The sequence below is a fragment of the Chiloscyllium plagiosum genome, unplaced genomic scaffold (assembly GCF_037043375.1).
Source record: "Chiloscyllium plagiosum isolate Xiang-an unplaced genomic scaffold, Cpla_swu_hap1 HiC_scaffold_19, whole genome shotgun sequence".
NCBI lineage: Eukaryota > Metazoa > Chordata > Chondrichthyes > Orectolobiformes > Hemiscylliidae > Chiloscyllium > Chiloscyllium plagiosum.
In genome coordinates, this window is record NW_028270157.1 from 21341778 (window position 1) to 21364779 (window position 23002).

Below are 23002 nucleotides of genomic sequence, written 5' to 3' on the forward strand. Positions count from 1 at the left end.
GTCCACCGTTGCAGGTTGGCTGTGCAAAGTCCCCAATTTGTCCTGAACCTGTTTATTCTTACCATGTTCTCCAGTCATAAATTAGTTGCCTGACAGGAATTGTTTGTTAAATAAGTACGATTATAAATCAAATGAACACATGAAAATGTATTGGTGTATATTATAATATTGGGCCAATATTAAAGCTTTTAAGTCAATTAATGTTCTTTAGTGTCTGCATTATAAAATAAACCGTTTTGTACAACATAGCAATAGTTCATTTTTCTCTCTCAGGTCAGGATGTAACTGGAGCACTGGAGAATCCTTTTGTTGACACCAGTATGCTGGAAGCGTATATTAGTAATGACTTGGATTCAGGAGCCATGTAAGTAGATGACGCCATGCATGGAAGTAATATTTTAAATGGTATTTCTGATTTGGTTCATGTGCGTATTAACCTGTCTTTTGAATTGCAATTGTGATTTTGCCTTAATTTTATTTATGACTTGTATTTGACAGAGGTATCATGATGACTTCTAAATAAAATTTGCATCAATTAAATTACCTTGTGGATTAAATGCTAATTGAATGACCTGTTTGTGTGTATAAATTCTGTGTCAGCTGAATATAACAACTTCAGAGGACAAAGTGAAAAAACAAAATAAGAGAACTAAAGACAGAATATAGGAGAATGGAGCTAACATAAAATCAAATCCAAAGTGTCTTCTATAGACACACAAAGAGTAGAAAGCGGAAGAGCAGGACCAATTAAGAACAAAAAATAACCACACATGGAGGCTGAGTACTTGATTGAGGTGCTAAACAAGGACTCTGTAAATGTCTTTATCAGGAAGATGATACCACAAGAGTTATGATAAATGATGTAGTTGAGATGCTGCTCAGACTCCTAGAAATTGATAAAAAGGTTATTATGAAGGCTGGTTGTCTTAATGTGGACAAATCACCATGAGTGAATGCAGAGGGAAGTAGGGTGGAAGCTTGAGATATTGACCATATTGGAATGATAATCCAGGGCAAAATTATCAGTCGCTTCAACAAGGGTAAATTGATCCAGCACATATTTGTAATAGGCAAATCATGTTTAGCTAATTTAATGGAAACTTTTGATTAGAGTATCAGGAAAATGTAATGAGTGGTAATGAATTGATGTGACATGGACTTCCCAAAAACATTTGATTAAATGTAATATGTTTACTAGCAAAATTAAAAATTGTGCAATACAGGGGACGAGTAGGATGGTTGCAAAGTTGTCTGAGTGATGGGAACTGGAGAGTAGTGGTGCAAATACTTGAAGAGGAAGGAATACAGTAGGGCTTACTGCAATCAGTACTTGAGCCATTGCATTTCTTGTTATATATTAACGATCCAGGTTTGGTTGCATGAGCCAAAGTTTCAAAATTTGCAGATGATAAAAACCTGTAGTAGTGACAGATGCCATGACAGCATAGACAGTCTGGTGAAATTAGTTGGGCACACAGCAAATGAATCACTTGACAGTTCTCTGCATTAAATGGTATTTTAATAGGAAAGATGAAAGAACACAGCGAAATCTGGGTGGATAGGTGTATGAATCATTGGAAGTATCAGGGCAAGTTGAGAAAATATATTTTGCAAAAGCATGTGTGCCTAGGCTTTAAAAATGGAGGCATACAATACAAAATCAAGGAGGTTATGGTGAACCTCAATAAAATTCTGGTTTGGCCTCCACTCTGTACAATTCTAGGCACCACAGCTTTAGTGAAAGTACAGAGAAGCTTTATCAGAGTATTGAGTACAGGAGTTGAGAGGTCATGTTGTGGCTGTACAGGACATTGGTTAGGCCACTGTTGAAATATTGCATGCAATTCTGGTCTCCTTCCTATCGGAAAGATGTTGTGAAATTTGGATCGGTTCAGAAAAAATTTACAAGGATGTTGCCAGGATTGGAAGATTTGAGCTATAGGGAGAGACTGAACAGGTTGGAGCTGTTTTCCCTGGAACAACGGAGGCTGAGGGGTGACCTTACAGAGGTTTTTAAAATCATGAGGGCCATGGAAAGGATAAATAGATAAAGTCTTTTCCATGGGGTTGGGGAGTCCAGAACTAAAGGACATAGGTTTAGGATGAGAGGGAAAAGATATAGGAAGAGATCTAAGGGGCAACTTTTTCATGTAGAGGGTGGTATGTATATGGAATGAGCTACCAGAGGAAGTGGTGGAGGCTCTTCGGAGTGTTGGTGTGGACTGGTTGGGCTAAAGAGCCTGTTTCCACACTGTAGGGAATGGAATCTAATCACTCCTTCCCCTTCTTTATGGATGACGGAAAAAATTTCTGGCTGTAACAGCTGCTCCTTTTTTGAGATATTTTAGGTGTTGGAGGTGATTTCCTCGAATTCCAGGAGCAGCAATTACTGTTTTATATGCTGTTGCATTATTTTGGAACTTTGGGGAAAAAAAAGTCAAAACAACAGCAGTTTTGAAAGGGAGAAGAGCAGACAAAGGAAGCACATGGTGGGGACAGTGCAGGAGAGAGAGAAAGAGAGAGAGAAAACCTGCACAGTTACTGCCTTTGCTGTTTGAATTCATGTATCGCTGGACATTGGAGTGCATCTGGGAAAATTAACAAACGGTGAAATTTACAACTGATCTTGGAGGAACTGTTGGGCGAAGTTCACAGCACAGAATCAGATAAATTAATTGTTGTTTTTAAGTGTGGCCTACAAAGAATTTGCAGTAGTGAGTAGAGTGGGTTCTTTCTTGATTATATGTTTTTGGAGATATGCCATAACTATTAATTTAACCTGGGGCAATGTTTGTAGGGGAATAAGACTGTGTTATTTTCTGGGTCTGTAGATTGTGAAGGAGCAAAAATGGCCTTTAATAGAGTGATATGTACTACTTATCAGATGTGGGAGTTTAAAGAGAGTTTAAGGGTTACTGCGAATTATATCTGCCATAAATGCTGTTGGATGCGAATCTTATCAGATCGAATGAATTGGTTGGAGAGACCGTTAGAAGCGATGAGGAATTTGCAACAGCAACAGTATGTGATGGATGGCACTTATAGGGGAGCGGGGGGAAGTCTCAGATACAGTCACATAGATGGGTTAACTCCAGGAAGGGGAAGGGAGGTAGGCAGCTAGTGCAGGAGTCTTTTGGGGATATACCCAATTCAAACAAGTATGCTGTTTTGGAAAATGTAGGGGGTGATGGATTCTCAGGGGAACGTAGCACGAACAGCCAAGTTTCTGGTATTGAGACTGGCTCTAATGCAACGAGGGGTACGTCGGCTTCCAAGAGATCAATTGTGTTAGGCAATTCTCTAGTCTGAGGTACAGACAGACGTTTCTGTGGCCAGCAGCGAAAAAACAGAATGGTGTATTGCTTTCCTGGTGCCAGGATCAAGGGTGTTTCAGAGAAGGTGCAGAATGTTCTCATGGGGGCGAGGGGCCAGCAAGAGGTCATTGTCCACACTGGAATCAACGACATCGGAAGGGAAAAGGTTGAGATTCTGAAGGGAGGTTACAGAGAGTTAGGCAGAAATTTAAAAAGGAGGTCCTTGAGAGTAGTAATGTCTGGATTACTCCCGGTGCTATGAGCTAGTGAGGGCAGGAATAGGAGGATAGAGCAGACGATTGCATGGCTGAGGAGCTGGTGTATGGGAGAAGGATTCACATTTTTGGATCATTGGATTCTCTTTTGGGATAGAAGTGATCTGTACAAAAGGACAGATTGCACATAAATTGGAAGGAGACTAATATACTGGCAGCAAAATTTGCTAGAGCTGCTCAGGAGGATTTAAACTAGTAAGGTGAGGGGGGTGGGACCCAGGGCGATAGTGAGAAAAGAGATCAATCTGAGACTGGTACAGTTGGGAACAGAAGTGAGTCAAACAGATAGGGCAGGCAGGGACAAGGTAGGACGAATAAATTAAACTGCATTTATTTCAATTCAAGGGGCCTAACAGGGAAGGCAGATGAACTCAGGGCATGGTTAGGAACATGGGACTGGGATATCATAGCAATTACAGAAACATCGCTCAGGGATGGGCAGGACTGGCAGCTTAATGTTCCAGGATACAAATGCTACAGGAAGGATAGAAAGGGAGGCAAGAGAAGAGAGGGAGTGGCATTTTTGATAAGGGATAGCATTACAGCTGTGCTGAGGGAGGATATTCCTGGAAATACATCCAGGGGAGTTATTTGGGTGGAACTGAGAAATAAGAAAGGGATGATCACCTTATTGGGAGTGTATTATAGCCCCCTAATAGTGAGAGGGAAATTGAGAAACCAACTTGTAAGGAGATCTCAGCTATCTGTAAGAATAATAAGATGGTTATGGTAGGGGATTCTAACTTTCCAAACATAGACTGGGATTATCATAGTGTTAAGGGTTTAGATGGAGAGGAATTTAAGTGTGTACAAGACAATTTTCTGATTCAGTATGTGGATGTACCTACTAGAGAAGGTACAAAACTTGACCTACTCTTGGGAAATAAGGCAGGGCAGGTGACTGAGCTGTCAGTGGGGGAGCACTTTGGGGCCAGCGACCATAATTCTATTAGATTTAAAATAATGATGGAAAAGGATAGACCAGATCTAAAAGTTGAAGTTCTAAATTGGAGAAAGGCCAATTTTGATGGTATTAGGCAAGAACTTTCAAAAGCTGATTGGAGGCAGATGTTCGCTGGTAAAGGGACGGCTGGAAAATGGGAAGCCTTCAGAAATGAAATAACGAGAATCCAGCGAAAGTATATTCCTGTTAGGGTGAAAGGAAAGGCTGGTAAGTATAGGGAATGCTGGATGACTAAATAAATTGAGGGTTTGGTTAAGAAAAAGAAGGAAGCATATGTCAGGTATAGAAAGGATAGATCGAGTGAATCCTTAGAAGAGTATAAAGAAAGTAGGAGTATACTTAAGGGGGAAATCAGGAGGGCAAAAAGGGGACATGAGATAGCTTTGGCAAATAGAATTAAGGAGAATCCAAAGAGTTTTTACAAATATATTAAAGACAAAAGGGTAACTAGGGAGAGAATAGGTCCCCTCAACAATCAGCAAGGTGACCTTTGTGTGGAGCCACAGAAAATGGGGGAGATACTAAATGAGTATTTTGCATCAGTATTGACTATGGAAAAGGATATGGAAGATATAGACTGTATGTAGATATGTAGGGAAATATATTGGTGACAGCTTGAAAAATGTCCAGATTACAGAGGAGGAAGTGCTAGATGTCTTGAAACGGGTAAAGGTGGATAAATCCCCAGGACCTGATCAGGTGTACCCGAGAACTCTGTGGGAAGCTAGAGAAGTGATTACTGTGCCTCTTTCTGAGATATTTGTATCATCGATAGTCATAGGTGAGGTGCCGGAAGACTGGAGGTTGGCTAACGTGGTGCCACTGTTTAAGAAGGGTGGTAAGAACAAGCCAGGGAACTATAGACCGGTGAGCCTGATGCCGGTGGTGGGAAAGTTGCTGGAGGGAATCCTAAGGGACAGGATGTACATGTATTTGGAAAGGCAAGGACTGATTAGGGATAGTCAACATGGCTTTGTGCGTGGGAAATCGTGTCTCACAAACTTGATTGCGTTTTTTGAGGAAGTAACAAAGAGGATTGATGAGGGCAAGCGGTAGATGTTATCTATATGGACTTCAATAAGGCGTTCAACAAGATTCCCCATAGGAGACTGATTAGCAAGGCTAGATCTCATGGATTACAGGGAGAACTAGCCATTTGGATACAGAACTGGCTCAAAGGTAGAAGACAGAGGGTGGTGGTGGAGGGTTGTGTTTCAGACTGGAGACCTGTGACCAGTGGAGTGCCACAAGGATCGGTGCTGGGCCCTCTACTTTTTGTCATTTACATAAATGATTTGGATGCGAGCATAAGAGGTACAGTTAGTAAGTTTGCAGAGGAGACCAAAATTGGAGGCATATTGTACAGCGAAGAGGGTTACCTCAGATTACAACAGGATCTTGACCAGATGGGCCAATGGGCTGAGAAGTGGCAGTTGGAGTTTAAATCAGATAAATGTGAGGTGCTACATTTTGGGAAAGCAAATCTAAGCAGGATTATACACTTAATGGTAAGGTCCTTGGGAACGTTGCGGAACAAAGAGACCTTGGAGTGCAGATTCATAGCTCCTTGAAAGTGGAGTCGCAGGTAGATAGGATAGTGAAGAAAGCATTTGGCATGTTTCCTTTATTGGTCAGAGTATTGAGTACAGGAGTTGGGAGGTCATGTTGCGGCTGTACAGAACATTGGTTAGGCCACTGTTGGAATATTGCTTGCAATTCTGCTCTCCTTCCTATCGGAAAGACGTTGTGAAACTTGAAAGGGTTCGGAAATGATTTGCAAGGATGTTGCCAGGGTTGGAGGATTTGAGCTATAGGGCGAGGTTGAACAGGCTGGGGCTGTTTTCCCCGGAGTGTTGGAGGCTGAGGGGTGACCTTATAGAGGTTTACAAAATTATGAGAGGCATGGATAGGGTAAATAGACAAAGTCTTTTCCCTGGGGTGGGGGAGTCCAGAACTAGAGGGCAAAGATTTAGGGTGGGGGGGGGAAAGATATAATTGTGACATGTGGGCCAACTTTTTCACACAGAGGGTGGTAGTGTATGGAATGAGCTGCCAGAGGAAGTGGTGGAGGCTGGTACCATTGCAACATTTAAGAGGCATTTGGATGGGTATATGAATAGGAAGGGTTTGGAGGGATATGGACCGGGTGATGGCAGGTGGGACTAAATTGGGTTGGAATATTTGGTCGGCATGGATGGGTTGGACCAAAGAGTCTGTTTCCATGCTGTACATCTCTATGACTCTATGATTCTAGTGCAATTGCAACATTTAAATTGCATTTGGATGGGTATATGAATAGGAATGGTTTGGAGGGATGTGGGCCCTGTGCTGGCAAGTGGGACTAGATTGGGTTGGGATAACTAGTCAGCAGGGACGGATTGTACTGAAGCGTCTGTGTCTGTGCTGTACAGCTCTATGACTCTGTCTCTAAGAATTAAGAGGACAGTAAAAAGGATAAGTCAGAGAGAGAACGTTCAGAAAAAAATTGACAGCAGTGTTCACAGTTCGGCAGGTTTCAGAGAGAATTTGATCCCAATGAAGGAAAGGATGAGAATCAGAGGACCCTGATTTAAGACTATCTTTAGATAGCACCTTCCAAACTCATGACCACTCCCATCTAGAAAAATAAGGGTGACCAACACATGGGAACACCTTCACCTGCAAGTTCTCCTCCAAACCACACACCATCCTGACTTTGAAATGTCATTCCTTCAGTGTTGCTGGGTCAAAATTCTGGAACTGCCTCCCCAATGGTGTTGTGGGGCTGCCTACAGCAAATGGACCTTAATGGTTCAAGAAGGTAACTCAATATCACTTTTCATAAACACACAAATTAATGTTTTTTTAAAAAGTGATATTTGTAAAAGGACCAAAGATGACACAAAAAGGAAACTACATTTATGCAGAGTGAATAGGATCTGGAAGTACACTGGCGGAGAGGCAAATTCTCGTATGTTTTCAAAAGGTGATTGGAAGAGCACCATTTTTGGAATTACAGGGAAAGTGGAGAAAGTGGAATCAGTTAAATGTTTCTTGTAGAAAAATGGGTGGGCTGAATGGCTGTCCTCTCTTTGCCTGTAATCTATAATTCTGTATTATATATCAAATAGTTGCAATGTAGTTGATTTACCAGGTAATTACAAATTCCAGTCTATATGTTCTTTCTTTCTCTCTTGCTCGTCCTCTCAGATCACTGATCCATGCTTTCTGTATAATCATGCCCACTTTGATGTGAAGCTAAAATGTAGCAGTATGAAGTTTGTTTTTAGCATATTGCATTTAAGTTAAATCTTTCCTCCTTAACACAGTACTTTACCAGACTCCCCACCGGATTCTGTATCTGAGCGCTGTTCACCTCCACAGATGACGGGTATGTGACATGTAAGATGTAGCTCCAAGTGACAAATGTTGAGTTTTTTTGTAAAATGAAGTTTTTGAATGTGTAAGTGTGCAATATTGTAAGTTACAGTGAAGCTATCTTAATGCTATTTGAAATTCTTGTTTTGTTGGCTTCCCAAGAACAGAAGGCTATTCATCCTGCTCCACAATTAATATGATTATGGCCGACCAAACACTTTATAAATTTTACCTATAATCTTCCCATTACCCTTTGCACTGTTGTTTCCCTCTGTTCTAAACGGCATCCCCACTTATTTTAAAATTGTGCCCCAGTTTCTAGACTTTTCAACCAACTCAATGATAAATTTCTGATACCTGCTTTTATTTTCAAAGTTTACAAGCTGTATTCTAATTTTCAAACTGCCATAGTGAGATTTTAGCCCTCAATCTTGGGACGATAGTCCAGGCCTCTGATTTATTGTGCATCCAATCGAATACTTGCCAAACACTTTTCCTCACTCTGATCTCATTTTGAAGTTTAAAAATTGCCACAACTCTTCAGTGAAAATCGTTGTGTGGGAGGACAGTTGTACAGCTGTTAGAACTGGGTGACCATTACTGCCTCAGTTCATGACCCCAAATTCAAGCTCGTTACCCCACTTGGCATCCTGATCCTTGCTTTGGGAAGCCCTGGTCTACTGTCTCTCTGTACTGGAGCAAATAAGTTCAGAACATTTTAAGAGGATTGTAAAGGTATGAAGATTTTGACAGAATCACAACATGGTGAATATGATTAAAAGTCATAAATCTGGAATATAAAACTAGTTTCACTATTGGTGACTCTGGTAACTATTATTTATTTTGTAAAAACGCATCTTGTTCACTAATGCCTTTGGGGAAAGAAACCTGTCAGCCTTACAAGTTCTGGCCTGTGATTCGCCATCAACAGTAATGTGGTTTATTTTTAACCCTTCTACGATTGCCAAGCAAGCCACCCAGTTTAAGAGCAGTGAGGGAGTAGATAACAAATGATGACTTTCACATTGATGCTTAGAAATCTTTCTTTGAGAGTTGTAGTAGATATCAATTTAATATGGTTATTAACTGGCGACAGAGTTTAAGAAGAATTTTCTATTATGGTGAGAATGGTTGGAATGCTTTCCTGTAGTTACTGGTTATAACAAGGACTACTGTGCCTTTCAGAGAGAAAATTGAACAAATACTTGAGATGTCGAACTCTGATAGAGAATATAGTTTTGAATTATTTATAAAGCCAGCTTAGATACCAGAGTTCAAGTAACCTCATCTGTGAACTTCTATTGCTGACCTTGCATGTGGCTGTACAATTTTAAAATGTAACTTTAGTTTTGTTTTCCTTCGTCTCACACTCCATTTCAAAATGGCAGAAATGCTTTTCAGTATTTCAGGAATAATTTTCTTTCATTTAGATGTCCAATATGGTGGTCCACGTGGAGCTGGATTTAATTCCCAAATAGATCAATCATCTTCAGTGAGTCATCCAAACACTCCATGTAGGTTTACTGAGCTGGTTCTGCCTACTCATTCTAACTTGCCACAACAACATAGACAAACTGGACGTCGTGAATATTTTATGAAACCTGATGTAGCTATCCCTGCAAACAAAACTTCAGAATCACCCAGTTATGTGGATTTCCCAATTCTTCCCACTTATGAGAGTGCCCCTTGTCACTCTGAGTAAGTAACGTTTATATCAATATTAGCACAACATTTTATATTCGAGTTTATTATTGTGGGGTGATCAAACCAAGTTTAATGCATTTCAAGTTGTTCATGATATTCACCTGTTACAGTTTAGCACACTGAAATACCTTTGACTTAAAACTAAGCAAACAAATTAAATAGTCAGTCCAGAAGAGGTAAGTAATTGGAAAATGGTTTGCACTGGGAACTTTATTCATAAAACCAGAATTATGCAAAACATAATCTACAGATGTTTGACAATAATTCTCTGTTCTAGAATTTTGATTCAACATTCAAAGAAGAGGAAGCGTTCAGAATTATGTGAGAATACCATTGATATGTGGAATGATATTCAAAGCCAAGAAGGCAACAGTAGGTATATTCAGGATGTTTTGATGTTTTAAAATTTGAATTTGTCCATTGCCGGCAAATATGAAGAATTTCTTGAATAAGGTATTTAAAATTGGAAATAATTTTATTAAAGTGTAGAATTAATTTAAATTAATTTAGCCTTAATTTTAGAAAGTTAACTGTATCTTTTAATATTATTATTTGGTCACGGGTGGTGAAATGGCGAATTTGTTTGTAACTGATCAGATCCAAACATCTGTGTAATCCCTGTGAGGAAGTTAACCTTTATTCCTGAAGTGTGTGCACAGTTTGAAAATGGAGTTGGTCAAAAATTACTTGAGAAGGGTATCATTCCTTTGCAAAGCTAAAATATACATAGAGACAGATGTTATCTATTCAAGGGGGATTTTTAAAAAGAAATAAGTGTGAATGAGTTGGACTGAAGGGTCAGTTTCTGTGTTGTATAACTTTATGACTCTATAACTCTATGACTCTATGATTGTTAATCTCTCAATATTAACGTCTATCACATTTTTAAGAATAATGGGATATGGGTGTCATTGGCTAGTGCAGCCTTTATTGCCCATCCCTAGTTGCGCTTGGGTAGTGAGCTGTAGCCTTGAACTGCTGCAGTCCATGTGCTGTGGATAAACCCACAATGCTGTTAGGGAGGGAGTTCATGATGTGACATGATGGATTTCTCTTTAGGATAAATTACAATTCTGAAATTTAATCTGGTTCTTGCATGCCATCTGAAACAGGCAGGAATTTTGAGCCACTCATTAAAATATTGCATTGTGAAGTCCAGGTTACATATTTAACTGCTTATTTTCATTTCTAAAACGGCCTTATCAAAATTAGATGAGAGTTAGATTTGTTCATCGGGGCATTTTATTTTTAAAAATTCTAACAAAAGCAGGGAATATGGATGGCCACCATCTTGCAAAATGGCATTTTGGAAGGAAGCCTTCTAGATTAATACAAATAGTTTATTTTTATTGCAATGCCTATTGTTTCGTGTATTATCTTATTACTAATACTGACTTCTAGTTTTAGCATGTGTGATTATATAACATCTACTAACTTTTTAGAATATTCAGAATTTGGTTAGTGACCCAGATGACCTTCAGTGACCATTATTTCAAAATAATTTTGAATCCTTAGGCAATTTCTCCATCTGATGGCAAGTATAAGTGTAAAGTTCCAGTTCATTGGAAATTTGGCCTGACCATGGGAGCCCAGTGGATCATTTGTGAACATGATGTAATTTAACAATGTAATAATTGTTAATATCATAACAAGATTTATGCTTGGAATAAGATTGTTCCTTCATCTATAGTTTTGTTCCTTGATACACTATAGTACCACAGTGCTTGCTCCCTTCTTGTTGTTCATGTATCGTCTGGTCATAAAAGATGTGCAATTGTGCTTGGTAACAGCCATCTGTTGGATGATGCATGTATTCAGAGGGATCCAAAATGCTATCCACTATCTAGGCACATGTTTCTGAAGTAAAACTTGTCAGAAGTCTTTTTGGTAAATGGATTAGAGAGTTCACCAGGGGAATGTATAGATCATTACGTCAGTTGGCATGATATGCTGTTTTGACACTAGCTTAGCCATTTTCTAGCCTCATGCTTTGGTCTTTTACCTTGCCTCACCCAAAAAGAGTGTTAGTGGTGCTGGAAGAGCACAGCAGTTCAGGCAGCATCCACGGAGCTTCGAAATCGACATTTCGGGCAAACGCCCTTCAGGAATAAAGGCAGTGAGCCTGGAGCGTGGAGAGATAAGCTAGAGGAGGGTGGAGGTGGGGAGAAAGTAGCATAGAGTACAATGGGTGAGTGGGGGAGGGGATGAAGGTGATAGGTCAGGGAGGAGAGGGTGGAGTGGATAGGTGGAAAAGGAGATAGGCAGGTAGGACAAGTCCGGACAAGTCATGGGGACAGTGCTGGGCTGCAAGTTTAGAACTAGGGTGAGGTGGCGGAAGGGGAAATGAGGAAACTGTTGAAGTCCACATTGATGCCCTGGGATTGAAGTGTTCCGAGGAGGAAGATTAGGCGTTCTTCCTCCAGGCGTCTGGTGGTGAGGGAGCGGCGGTGAAGGAGGCCCAGGACCTTCATGTCCTTGGCAGAGTGGGAGGGGGAGTTGAAATGTTGGGCCACGGGACGGTGTGGTTGATTGGTGCGGGTGTCTCGGAGATGTTCCCTAAAGCGCTCTGCTAGGAGGCGCCCAGTCTCCCCAATGTAGAGGAGACCGCATCGGGAGCAACGGATACAATAAATGATATTAGTGGATGTGCAAGTAAAACTTTGGATGTGGAAGGCTCCTTTAGGGCCTTGGATAGAGGTGTGGGAGGAGGTGTGGGTGCAGGTTTTACAGTTCCCCTGGCCTCTGAACCTATTCCGCCATTAGCCATGCGGCTAATGCAGCTGCCACCCCCACGCTGATTGACGATGTCACTTCCGCCCCCATCATGGCCACTCCCACAACCACTTCCACCCCTCACAATTCCTCATGCATCACACGTGACATCACTTCCACCCTTCACATCATCGCTGATGCCACATGCTCAGTGACTTCCACCACCCCTACTGCTGTTGTCACCACCACTTCCGTCCCCATCAGTGGCACTCACCTGCATTTTGCTGACATTTCCCCCATAGACCCCACTGTCACTATCCCCACCCCCCAGAACCCCGAGGGGAACACTACTCCTGCTCATGATTCCACCCCCACTCCCCCCACCATCACACCCCCCACCATCACACCCACTCCAGTTACAGGTTCCGCCCCCACTCCCAGCTCTACACCCACACCAGATCCGAGCTCCCAGCCCTGCCGAGTTTTAACCATCCCTCCAGACCTTCCCCTTACTGAGGATGAACGATCAGTCCTCAGCAAAGGACTCACCTTCATCCCCCTCCGTCCACGCATCAATGAATTTAATACACGCCGTGACGTCGAACAATTCTTCCATCGCCTCCGCCTCCGAGCTTACTTTCACAATCAGGACTCCCGCCCACCTTCCGAGGACCCCTTTGCCCACCTCCAACACACTGCATCCACCTGGACACCTCGCGCTGGCCTATAACCTGCCCTCGACCTCTTCATTTCCAACTGCCGCCGGGACATTAACCGCCTCAACCTGTCTACCTGCCTCCCCCACTCCAACCTCTTACCCTCACAACACGCAGCCCTCCAATCCCTCTGCTCCAATCCAAACCTCACCATCAAGCCAGTGGATAAAGGGGGCGCAGTGGTTGTCTGGTGCACTGACCTCTACACCGCTGAAGCCAAACATCAACTCGAGGACACCTCTTCCTACTGCCCCCTCAACCATGACCCCACCCCCCATCACCAAACCATCATCTCCCAGACCATACAGAACCTCATCACCTCAGGAGATCTCCCACCCACAGCTTCCAACCTCATAGTCCGGGAACCCCGCACTGCCCGGTTCTATCTCCTTCCCAAGATCCACAAGCCTGACCACCCTGGCCGACCCATTGTCTCAGCATGCTCCTGCCCCACTGAACTCATCTCTACCTACCTCGACACTGTCCTATCCCCCCTAATCCAGGAACTCCACACATATTTTCGAGACACCACCCACGCCCTCCACCTCCTCCAAGACTTCCGTTTCCCCGGCCCCCAATGCCTCATCTTCACCATGGATATCTAATCCCTCTACACCTCCATCCGCCCATGACCAGGGCCTCCAAGCCCTCCGTTTTTTCCTCTCCAGACGTCCGCAACAGTACCCTTCAACCAACACACTCATTCGTTTGGCCGAACTGGTCCTCACCCTTAACAATTTCTCCTTTGAATCCTCCCACTTCCTCCAGACCAAAGGGGTAGCCATGGGCACACCTGTGGGCCCCAGCTATGCCTGTCTCTTTGTTGGCTACGTAGAGCAGTTGATCTTCCGTAATTACACCGGCACCACTCCCCACCTCTTCCTCCGCTACATTGATGACTGCATTGGCACCACTTCATGCTCCCGCGAGGAGGTTGAGCAATTCATCAACTTCACCAACACATTCCACCCTGACCTTAAATTTACCTTGACCATCTCTGACACCTCCCTCTCCTTCCTGGACCTCTCTATCTCCATTAATGACGACCGATTTGACACTGACATTTTTTACAAACCCACCGACTCCCACAGCTACCTGGATTACACCTCTTCCCACCCTACCTCTTGCAAAAATGCCATCCCGTATTCCCAATTCCTCCGCCTCCGCCGGATCTGCTCCCAGGGGGACCTGTTCCACCACAGAACACACCAGATGGCCTCCTCCTTTAGAGACTGCAATTTCCCTTCCCACTTGGTTAAAGATGCCCTCCAACGCATCTCGTCTACATCCCGCACCTCCGCCCTCAGACCCCACCCCTCCAACCGTAACAAGGACAGAACGCCCCTGGTGCTCACCATCCACCCTACCAACCTTCGCATAAACCAAATCATCCGCCGACATTTCCGCCACCTCCAAACAGACCCCACCACCAGGGATATATTTCCCTCCCCACCCCTCTCCGCCTTCCGCAAAGAACGTTCCCTCCGTGATTACCTGGTCAGGTCCATACCCCCCTACGACCCACCCTCCCATCCCGGCACTTTCCCCTGCCACTGCATGAACTGTAAAACCTGCGCCCACACCTCCTCCCTCACCTCTATCCAAGGCCCTAAAGGAGCCTTCCACATCCATCAAAGTTTTACTTGCACATCCACTAACATCATTTATTGTATCCGTTGCTCCCAATGAGGTCTCCTCTACATTGGGGAGACTGGGCGCCTCCTAGCAGAGCGCTTTAGGGAACATCTCCAGGACACCCGCACCAATCAACCACACCGCCCCGTGGCCCAACATTTCAACTCCCCCTCCCACTCTGCCGAGGACATGGAGGCCCTGGGCCTCCTTCACCGCCGCTCCCTCACCACCAGACGCCTGGAGGAAGAACGCCTCATCTTCCTCCTCGGAACACTTCAATCCCAGGGCATCAATGTGGATGTCAACAGTTTCCTCATTTTCCCCTTCCCCCACCTCACCCTAGTTCTAAACTTGCAGCCCAGCACTGTCCCCATGACTTGTCCAGACTTGTCCTACCTGCCTATCTCCTTTTCCATCTATCCACTCCACCCTCTCCTCCCTGACCTATCACCTTCATCCCCTCCCCCACTCACCCATTGTACTCTATGCTACTTTCTCCCCACCCCCACCCTCCCCTAGCTTATCTCTCCACGCTCCAGGCTCACTGCCTTTATTCCTGATGAAGGGCGTTTGCCAGAAACGTCGATTTCGAAGCTCCTTGGATGCTGCCTGAACTTCTGTGCTCTTCCAGCACCACTAATCCAGAATCTGGTTGCCAGTATCTGCAGTCATTGTTTTTACCAAAAAGATTGTTATGCAAGCTGAATGATCCCCTGCCCCTCAGCAGTAGTTGCTGGTTCATTGCTCCTGCTTTGCCACAATTCTGCATATTTTAGGTGTTTTTTTTGCCATTATTTTAAGGTTCAGAAGTCCATATGAAGTGTGGTGGCACGTGATGAAATATTTCTCTGCTGAATTGAAGACTTCTGTACAAACCAATTGCTTCCAGACATTGGGTGCATTTGTAGGTATTTTCTGTTAGACCTGAGCATGACTAGGACAATGACCAGAGGTGCCACATGGTAGGGTTAGCTGTTAGGATGAGAAGGGTGTATCTTCATGGTCATAGAGTCATAGAGATGTACAGCATGGAAACAGACCCTTCGGTCCAACCTGTCCATGCCGACCAGATATTCCAACCCAATCTAGTCCCACCTGGCACCACTCGGACCATATCCCTCCAAATCTTTCCCATTCATATACCCATCCAAATGCCTCTTAAATGTTGCAGTTGTACCAGCCTCCACCACATCCTCTGGCAGCTCATTCCATACACGTACCACCCTCTGTGTGAAATAATTGCCCCTTAGGTCTCTTTTATTTCTTTCTCTTCTCACCCTACACCTATGCCCTCTCGTTCTGGACTCCCTGACCTCAGGGAAAAGACTTTGTCTATTTATCCTATCCATGCCTCTCATAATTTTGTAAATCTCTATAAGGTCACCCCTCAGCCTTCGATGCTCCATGGAAAACAGCCCCAGCCTGTTCAGCCTCTCCCTATCGCTCAAATCCTCCAACCCTAGCAACATCTTTATAAATCTTTTCTGAACCATTTCAAGTTTCACAACATCTTTCCGATAGGAAGGAGACCAGAATTGCACACAATATTCCAACAGTGGCCTAACCAATGTCCTGTACAGCCGCAACATGACCTCCCAACTCCTGTACTCATTACTCTGACCAATAAAGGAAAGCATACCAAATGCCTTCTTCACTATCCTGTCTACCTGCGACTCAACTTTCAAGGAGCTATGAACCTGTACTCCAAGGTCTCTTTGTTCAGCAACACTCCCTAGGACCTTACCATTAAGTGTATAAGTCCTGCTAAGATTTGCTTTCCCAAAATGCAGCACCTCGCATTTATCTGAATTAAACTCCATCTTAAAGGTTTCAGTGTCAGTAGGGGAGCGACCATAATTCTATTTGTTTTAAAATAGTGATGGAAAAGGATAGAACAGATCTAAAAGTTGACGTTCTAAATTGGAGAAAGACCAATTTTGATGGTATTAGGCAAGAACTTTTGAAAGCTGATTGGAGGCAGATGTTCGCAGGTAAACGGATGGCTGGAAAATAGGAAGCCTTCAGAAATGCGATAACAAGAATCCAGAGAAAATATATTCCTGTCAGGGTGAAAGGAAAGGCTGGTAGTTATAGGGAATGCTGGATGACTAAAGAAATTGAGGGTTTGGTTAAGAAAAGGAAGGAAGCATATGTCAGGTATAGACAGGATAGATCGAGTGAATCCTTAGAAGAATATAAAGAAAGTAGGAGTATGCTTAAGAGGGAAATCAGGAGGGCAAAACGGGGACATGAGGTAGCTTTGGCAAATAGAATTAAGGAGAATCCAAAGGGTTTTTACAAATATATTAAGGACAAAAGGGTAACTCGGGAGAGAATAGGGCCCCTCAATGATCAGCAAGGCGGCCTTTGTGTGGAGCCACAGAAAATGGGGGAGATACTAAATGAATATTGTGCATCAGTATTTACTGTGGAAAAGGATATGGAAGATATAAATTGTAGGGAAATAGATGGTGACATTTTCCAAAATGTCCAGATTACAGAGGAGGAAGTGCTGGATGTTTTGAAACGGTTAAAGGTGGATAAATCCCCAGGACCTGATCAGGTGTATCCGAGAACTCTGTGAGAAGCTAGAGAAGCGATTGCTGGGCCTCTTGCTGAGATATTTGTATCATCGATAGTCATAGGTGAGGTGCCGGAAGACTGGAGGTTGGCAAACATGGTGCCACTGTTTAAGAAAGGCGGTAAAGACAAGCCAGGGAACTATAGACCGGTGAGTCTGACCTCGGCGGTGGGCAAGTTGTTGGAAGTAATCCTGAGGGACAGGATGTACATGTATTTGGAAAGGCAAGGACTGATTAGGGATAGTCAACATGGCTTTGTGCATGGGAAATCATGTCTCTCAAACTTGATTGAGTTTTTTGAAGAAGTAACAAAGAAGATTGATGAGGGCAGAGCAGCAGATGTGATCTATATGGACTTCAGTAAGGCATTCGACAAGGTTCCCCCATGGTGTTTAGATTTTCCTGTCTGTACCTAATTGACAACTGATGTTTGAGATGTCTGCTCTTCATGAGAAGATTGTCACTGGAATTGGTATTTTCTGCATCTACAACTCTAAACTCAGCTGCTCAAGGACTGCATTGCTAGTGACTGTAAACTTCTAAATGCCTCACTTCTTGCAGGTTGGGCAGACAAGCAGCATCTCTTGGTTTACAGTGTGTTGTGTAGCCACTGAGACGTCTATTCAAATAGAGATAATGTCATTTTATTCTTGCCTGAGTGGAGTGCGCACAAGAGTTGCAAGAATTGCAGGCTTCCCAAAGTACAGAGTGCTGTTGACTGCATGTACTTTGTATCTCATGTCAAGTCTGTTGTATAACGTGAACCAGAAGAAGTTTCACTCCATCACTGTGCAGTTTGTATATGATGATAGGCAGCACATCATGCATTCCTCAAACTTGTTTTACATGCAATTTTGATACTACAACCCAGTGGAGTAGTGCACCATAAACTGGGCCATACTAATACTGCAGCTGTGCCAAATGTTAAAGTGTGCATGGTATCCCAATTTACCTGACTTTTTGACCAAAGCTCATTGAAACCACAGACCAGGTTTTCTTTGGAACAAGAATTATATTCATTACAATTAATTAGACTATAGCTACAGCTAAACAAATGTAAACCATGGGCATAAAACACTACTAATTAAAACTCTAATCCCCTTATAAATCCCTCTGAGTCATTCAGACAATAGTGAAAATAAATTATCGGTGGAAATAGAAAAATTATGTAAAGTTGGTTCAACAGTCTTTGATTCCTGGCTTCAATGATGGGATGATCATTCTTTGGCTGGCCAGACTTGTTCTTTTCTGAATGGTTTCACTGGTTTGTAAGAAATACAGAGTGGCTAACTCACTCAGAAATTGTCTCTGATTTATCAATTCAAAAATCACAGTTTGTCGCAATTGTTGTAGGATTAGTAACTGGTTTTCCTCAGGTTTAAACTGAGTTTTTGGCTGTAGAGAACAGGCAGCTCCTGTTGGGGAGAACAACTGTGTACGTTTCTTGCCTTTCACTGTGCCTCTGTGTCTGTAAGTTGTTTCCAGTTCCAGCCTACTTAGCTGTGAACCAATCAGCTTTATTTATAAACAATGCCTTGTTTCCTGATCATCTTACTCTTTGCAGGAGCCAAACCAACAGAGTTAACAACAGGTATCAAATTCCTTGCTGTGAAATTATGCAGCCATCCTGGTAAATCCTGTTTTGAAAGCAGTTTTTTTTTTTCATTGCAGTCCATAGTTTTTAAGAGACAGAAAAGTAAAAAGACATGGTCCATACACTCTTTGCTATAAGCTCCAAATATTTCTTGCTTTATTTGTCCAGAGGTTTAGTTACAGTTACGGACTTGTAAACTACATTCACAGCATTTTCTGACTTTTTTGATTTTCATAATGGATTCTACTTTTCATAGAATCCATAATGGATCCACCTGGACTCACCCATATGGATTCTACAATCCTGATCCTCTCAGCCAAGGCCCTTTCTTGATATTGCCGTGTCATTAGCACAATGTCTTTGTTGCCTCTATGTGGTTTGCAGTGATAATTAAAATATTGATGACACAGTGGACTGCTGCAGAATGAATGCATAATTAACTGATATATCTTCTGTAGATAATTAATCTAGTCAATCACGTGAAGTAAAAGTTTGAATATTTATATTTATTTTCTGTCAATAATAGATTCTAGAGAACATAGCACTGATGTCTATAGTTATGATAATGACAGTCAAAATGGAGTTTGCATGGACTGGAGCTATCCATGTTTGAAATGGCACCATTTTCAACCCAATCATTGGGCAACTTTGTTTGACAGTAATTACAATGAATTGTAAGTATTCATTTTGTATTTATGTTTGACTTTCAGCTTTAAACATTTTTTTCAACAAATCTTGCAAGTGGCACAGATGATGAGACAATACTCTGGGGAAGGTGATGGTCTAGTGGTATTATCGCTGGACTGTTAATCCAGAGATACAGATAATGTTCTGGGGCCCCAAGTTCAAATTCTGTCACAGCAGATAGAATTTTAATTCAATTTAAAAAAACGAACTGAATTAGGAGACTAATGCTGACCATGAATCTACTGCTGATGGTTGGAAAAACCCATCTGGTTCACAAATGTCCTTTAGGGAAGGAAACTACAATCCTGGTCTGGTCTACATGTGACTCCAGACCCACAACAATGTGGTTGACTCTTAACTGCCCTCTAGGCAATTATGGATGGGCAATAAATGTTGCCTAGCCAGCATTGCCCTCATCCTGTGAATGAATGACTAAAGAAATACGCCCTGGACTTTGCTCTAATAATATTGTGATGCTCTCAACATCACCATCATGATTGGGTAAAACCAAAAGTAACTTCAAAGGTCTGCATATGCACAATTAAATGTGGAAATACAGATGTTGCTGACAGAAATGACAAACGCTATCACAAGGTACACTATTGTAAGATCACTGATTAAATCAACATTAAATCACTGAACAATGAATGTATGAACCCAAACTGATTATTTACCTTATTTACTTCCATAATAACACTGCCTTTGCTATAAGCTCCAATTGTTTGTTGCTTTATCTATCCAATAATTTAACGTCTTATGAACTACATTAACCAACATTTTCTATTGTTATTCCTAAATTTCACCCATGTTGATGTTCTTGGCCAAAGTTACTTTCAAGTGATGTGGCAAATGAAGCAAGAGTGATGTGTGGGAAAAAAAAAACTTTTTTTCACACAGCAAATATTTAGGGTATAAAACATACTGCGTGGACATATTTTGGAGGCAGGTTCAATTGAGACATTCAAGAAAGTATTATGCTAAATCATGGAGATGGGCAACCAAATCAAATCAACATCCCTATCCCTGGTTTTGCAACACAGTAAAACTAAAATACTCAATGACCCTCAAAATTGACCACCTTAGTTCCTAACCAGATTTTTTGAATAACCAGTATCATACTGTGAATAATCAATGTCAGACACCAAATATACAGCTTAAACAAAACAATGAAACATTTATTAATAATATAGTGGTTTTAAGAGAGCCAGGTTAAACCTCAAGGTAACCTAATTAATGTCAGGATGCATTTGGCTAGTTCATGATCTGTAATCTCACAGGTACATGGGATTATATCTTGCTTGGTTTCTGAAGCTGTCAGTTAGTACAAACAGATTTCAGTAGGCACAGAAGAATATTTACTTATAACTGAGAATCTGTTCTCTCAAACTTTTCATAATTTGATAATGGAAAGACAACCACAGAGCAATCAAACTTCTGTTCTGTAGTTTTGGCAGGAATAACCCTTCTGACTTAAACACTGTTAAAAATCCAGTTCAAACTTTGGTTCCTCTGGGTTAAACTGTTTACATCCTTACGAATTGAATTGAATTTATTGTCATGTATACTGAGGCATAGTGAAAAGCTTTGTCATGTGAGCAGTTCAGGCAGATCACAGAGTTAAGTAGCATAGAAAAGTAAATAATAGGTAAACAGCAGCAAAAAAAAATACAGGTACAGGCAAATATTAAGAGTTTGTGAATCCATTCAATATTCTAACAACAGGAGGGTAGAAACTTATGAAACCGGCTGGTGCGTGTGTTCAGGCTTCCGTACCTTCTCCCCAATGGTAGAGGTTGTAGAGAAACATTGCCAGGGTGGGATGGATCTTTGAGCCTTTCCTTGACAGCGGGCCTGGTAGATTGATTCTATACATGGGAGGTTAGCCTTTGTGATTGTCCGGGCCAAGTACACCACTCTCTGTAACTGTCTCCAATCTTGAATGGTACAGTTGCCATACCCAGGTAGTGATACATCCAGACAGAATGCTCTCAATGGCACACCTATAAATGTTGGCATGGGTATTCGCCGTCATGCCAAATTTCCTCAGCTCCCTGTGGAAGAAGAGACGTTGTTGGGCCTTCGTAACCAGTGTGTCCACACGAAGAGTCCAAGAAAGCTTGTCATGACCCCTATTAACTTTCAAATATCTGCGATCTGTTTGAGCACATATGCATCTCTGGGACTAGAACATTAAGGGAATTTTTTAAATAAAAATCAACCTGCAATTGGCTTTCTGGTCTGGCTTCATTTAAAAAAAAACACGTGTAGTATATGTGTAGCATACTAACAGTCTGAAGGTCACCTTTATCTCTCAGCTCACAGCTCCAATACAAAAAGAATTTTAAGAAAAATGAAAATCAGCAATGATATGGGCAAAACACAGCAAATTAGCACTAAATAATAGAACTAGGTGCAAGCACAATGGGCCGAATGGCCACCATCTGTACTGTAACAATTCTCTGATAGCTTTATTTTCACTATACAAATCAATGAATGATTTGAACTTTTATTGAGATGTCCCAAACATCAGTGCAAAAAGGCAGAAGCATTTGCATCCTCTTTCTTACAGAAGTTAGAAATGGGTGATCCATCTCAGCTCCCTCTGAGGTTCCAACATCATGAATAACAATCATCACTCAATTCAATTCGATCTACTTGATATTAAGAAATGAGTTAAGGCACAGGATGCTGCAAAAGCAGTGGACCTGGACAGCATTCTGCCAATAGTACTGAAGCCACCCTCAAGTCAAATGGTTTCACTTTAGTTACAACACTTTATCTGCTGTGGAAAATTGCTCATGTAAATCCTGTTCACAAAAAAAGCAGGACTAATCTAGCCCAGCCAATTACCACCCTATCAGTGTACTCCAAATAATTGACGAGTTGGACTGAAGAGTCTGTTTCTGTGCTGTACGTCTCCATGACTCTAAGTGATGGCAGCGGTCATTGCCAATGCTGTCAAACGGGATGTACAATAATCGGATGTTTAGTTTGGATTATGTTGGAGCCAATCTGCTCCTGGACTTTATACAGCCTTGGTCCATATGTGGACAGTACAGCTGAACCCCCTGAGGTAAGATGAGAGTGACTGAACTTGACATCAAGGCAGCATTTGACAAAATATAGCATCAGAGAGCCCCAGCAAACTGAAGTAAGTAGGAATCGGGAGGCGGAGTGAAATGGAACTCTCCATCCGTTAGGGTCATACCTAGAATGAAGGAACGTGGCTGTGGTTGTTCGAGTCAATCATCTTTCCCAAGCCATCAACTGCAGGAGTTCTTCAGGGTAGTATCTTAGTTGCAATAATCTTTTCTCCATCATAAGGTAAGAAGTAGGGATGTTTGCTGATGATTGCACAATGTTCAGAACCATTTGCTACTCTTAGAATTAAAACAAAATTAGCTTTATTGTCACATGTACTCAACTGAGTACAGTGTCAAACTGTACAAGTCGCCACTTACA

General features: G+C 42.2%; 1 protein-coding gene across 3 annotated transcripts in view; it reads left to right on the forward strand.

Annotated features, from left to right (window-relative positions):
- myrfl (myelin regulatory factor like) overlaps positions 1 to 23002 on the forward strand; it is a 75980-nt gene that overhangs the window by 6079 nt on the left and 46899 nt on the right. For all 3 annotated transcript variants that reach the window (XM_087997108.1, XM_087997109.1, XM_043709759.2), the window contains 5 exons: positions 274 to 364; positions 7862 to 7923; positions 9341 to 9608; positions 9892 to 9986; positions 19380 to 19527. In XM_087997108.1, coding sequence (XP_087853234.1) covers positions 274 to 364; positions 7862 to 7923; positions 9341 to 9608; positions 9892 to 9986; positions 19380 to 19527 — 664 coding nt within the window. The remainder of the gene's footprint in view (positions 1 to 273; positions 365 to 7861; positions 7924 to 9340; positions 9609 to 9891; positions 9987 to 19379; positions 19528 to 23002) is intronic.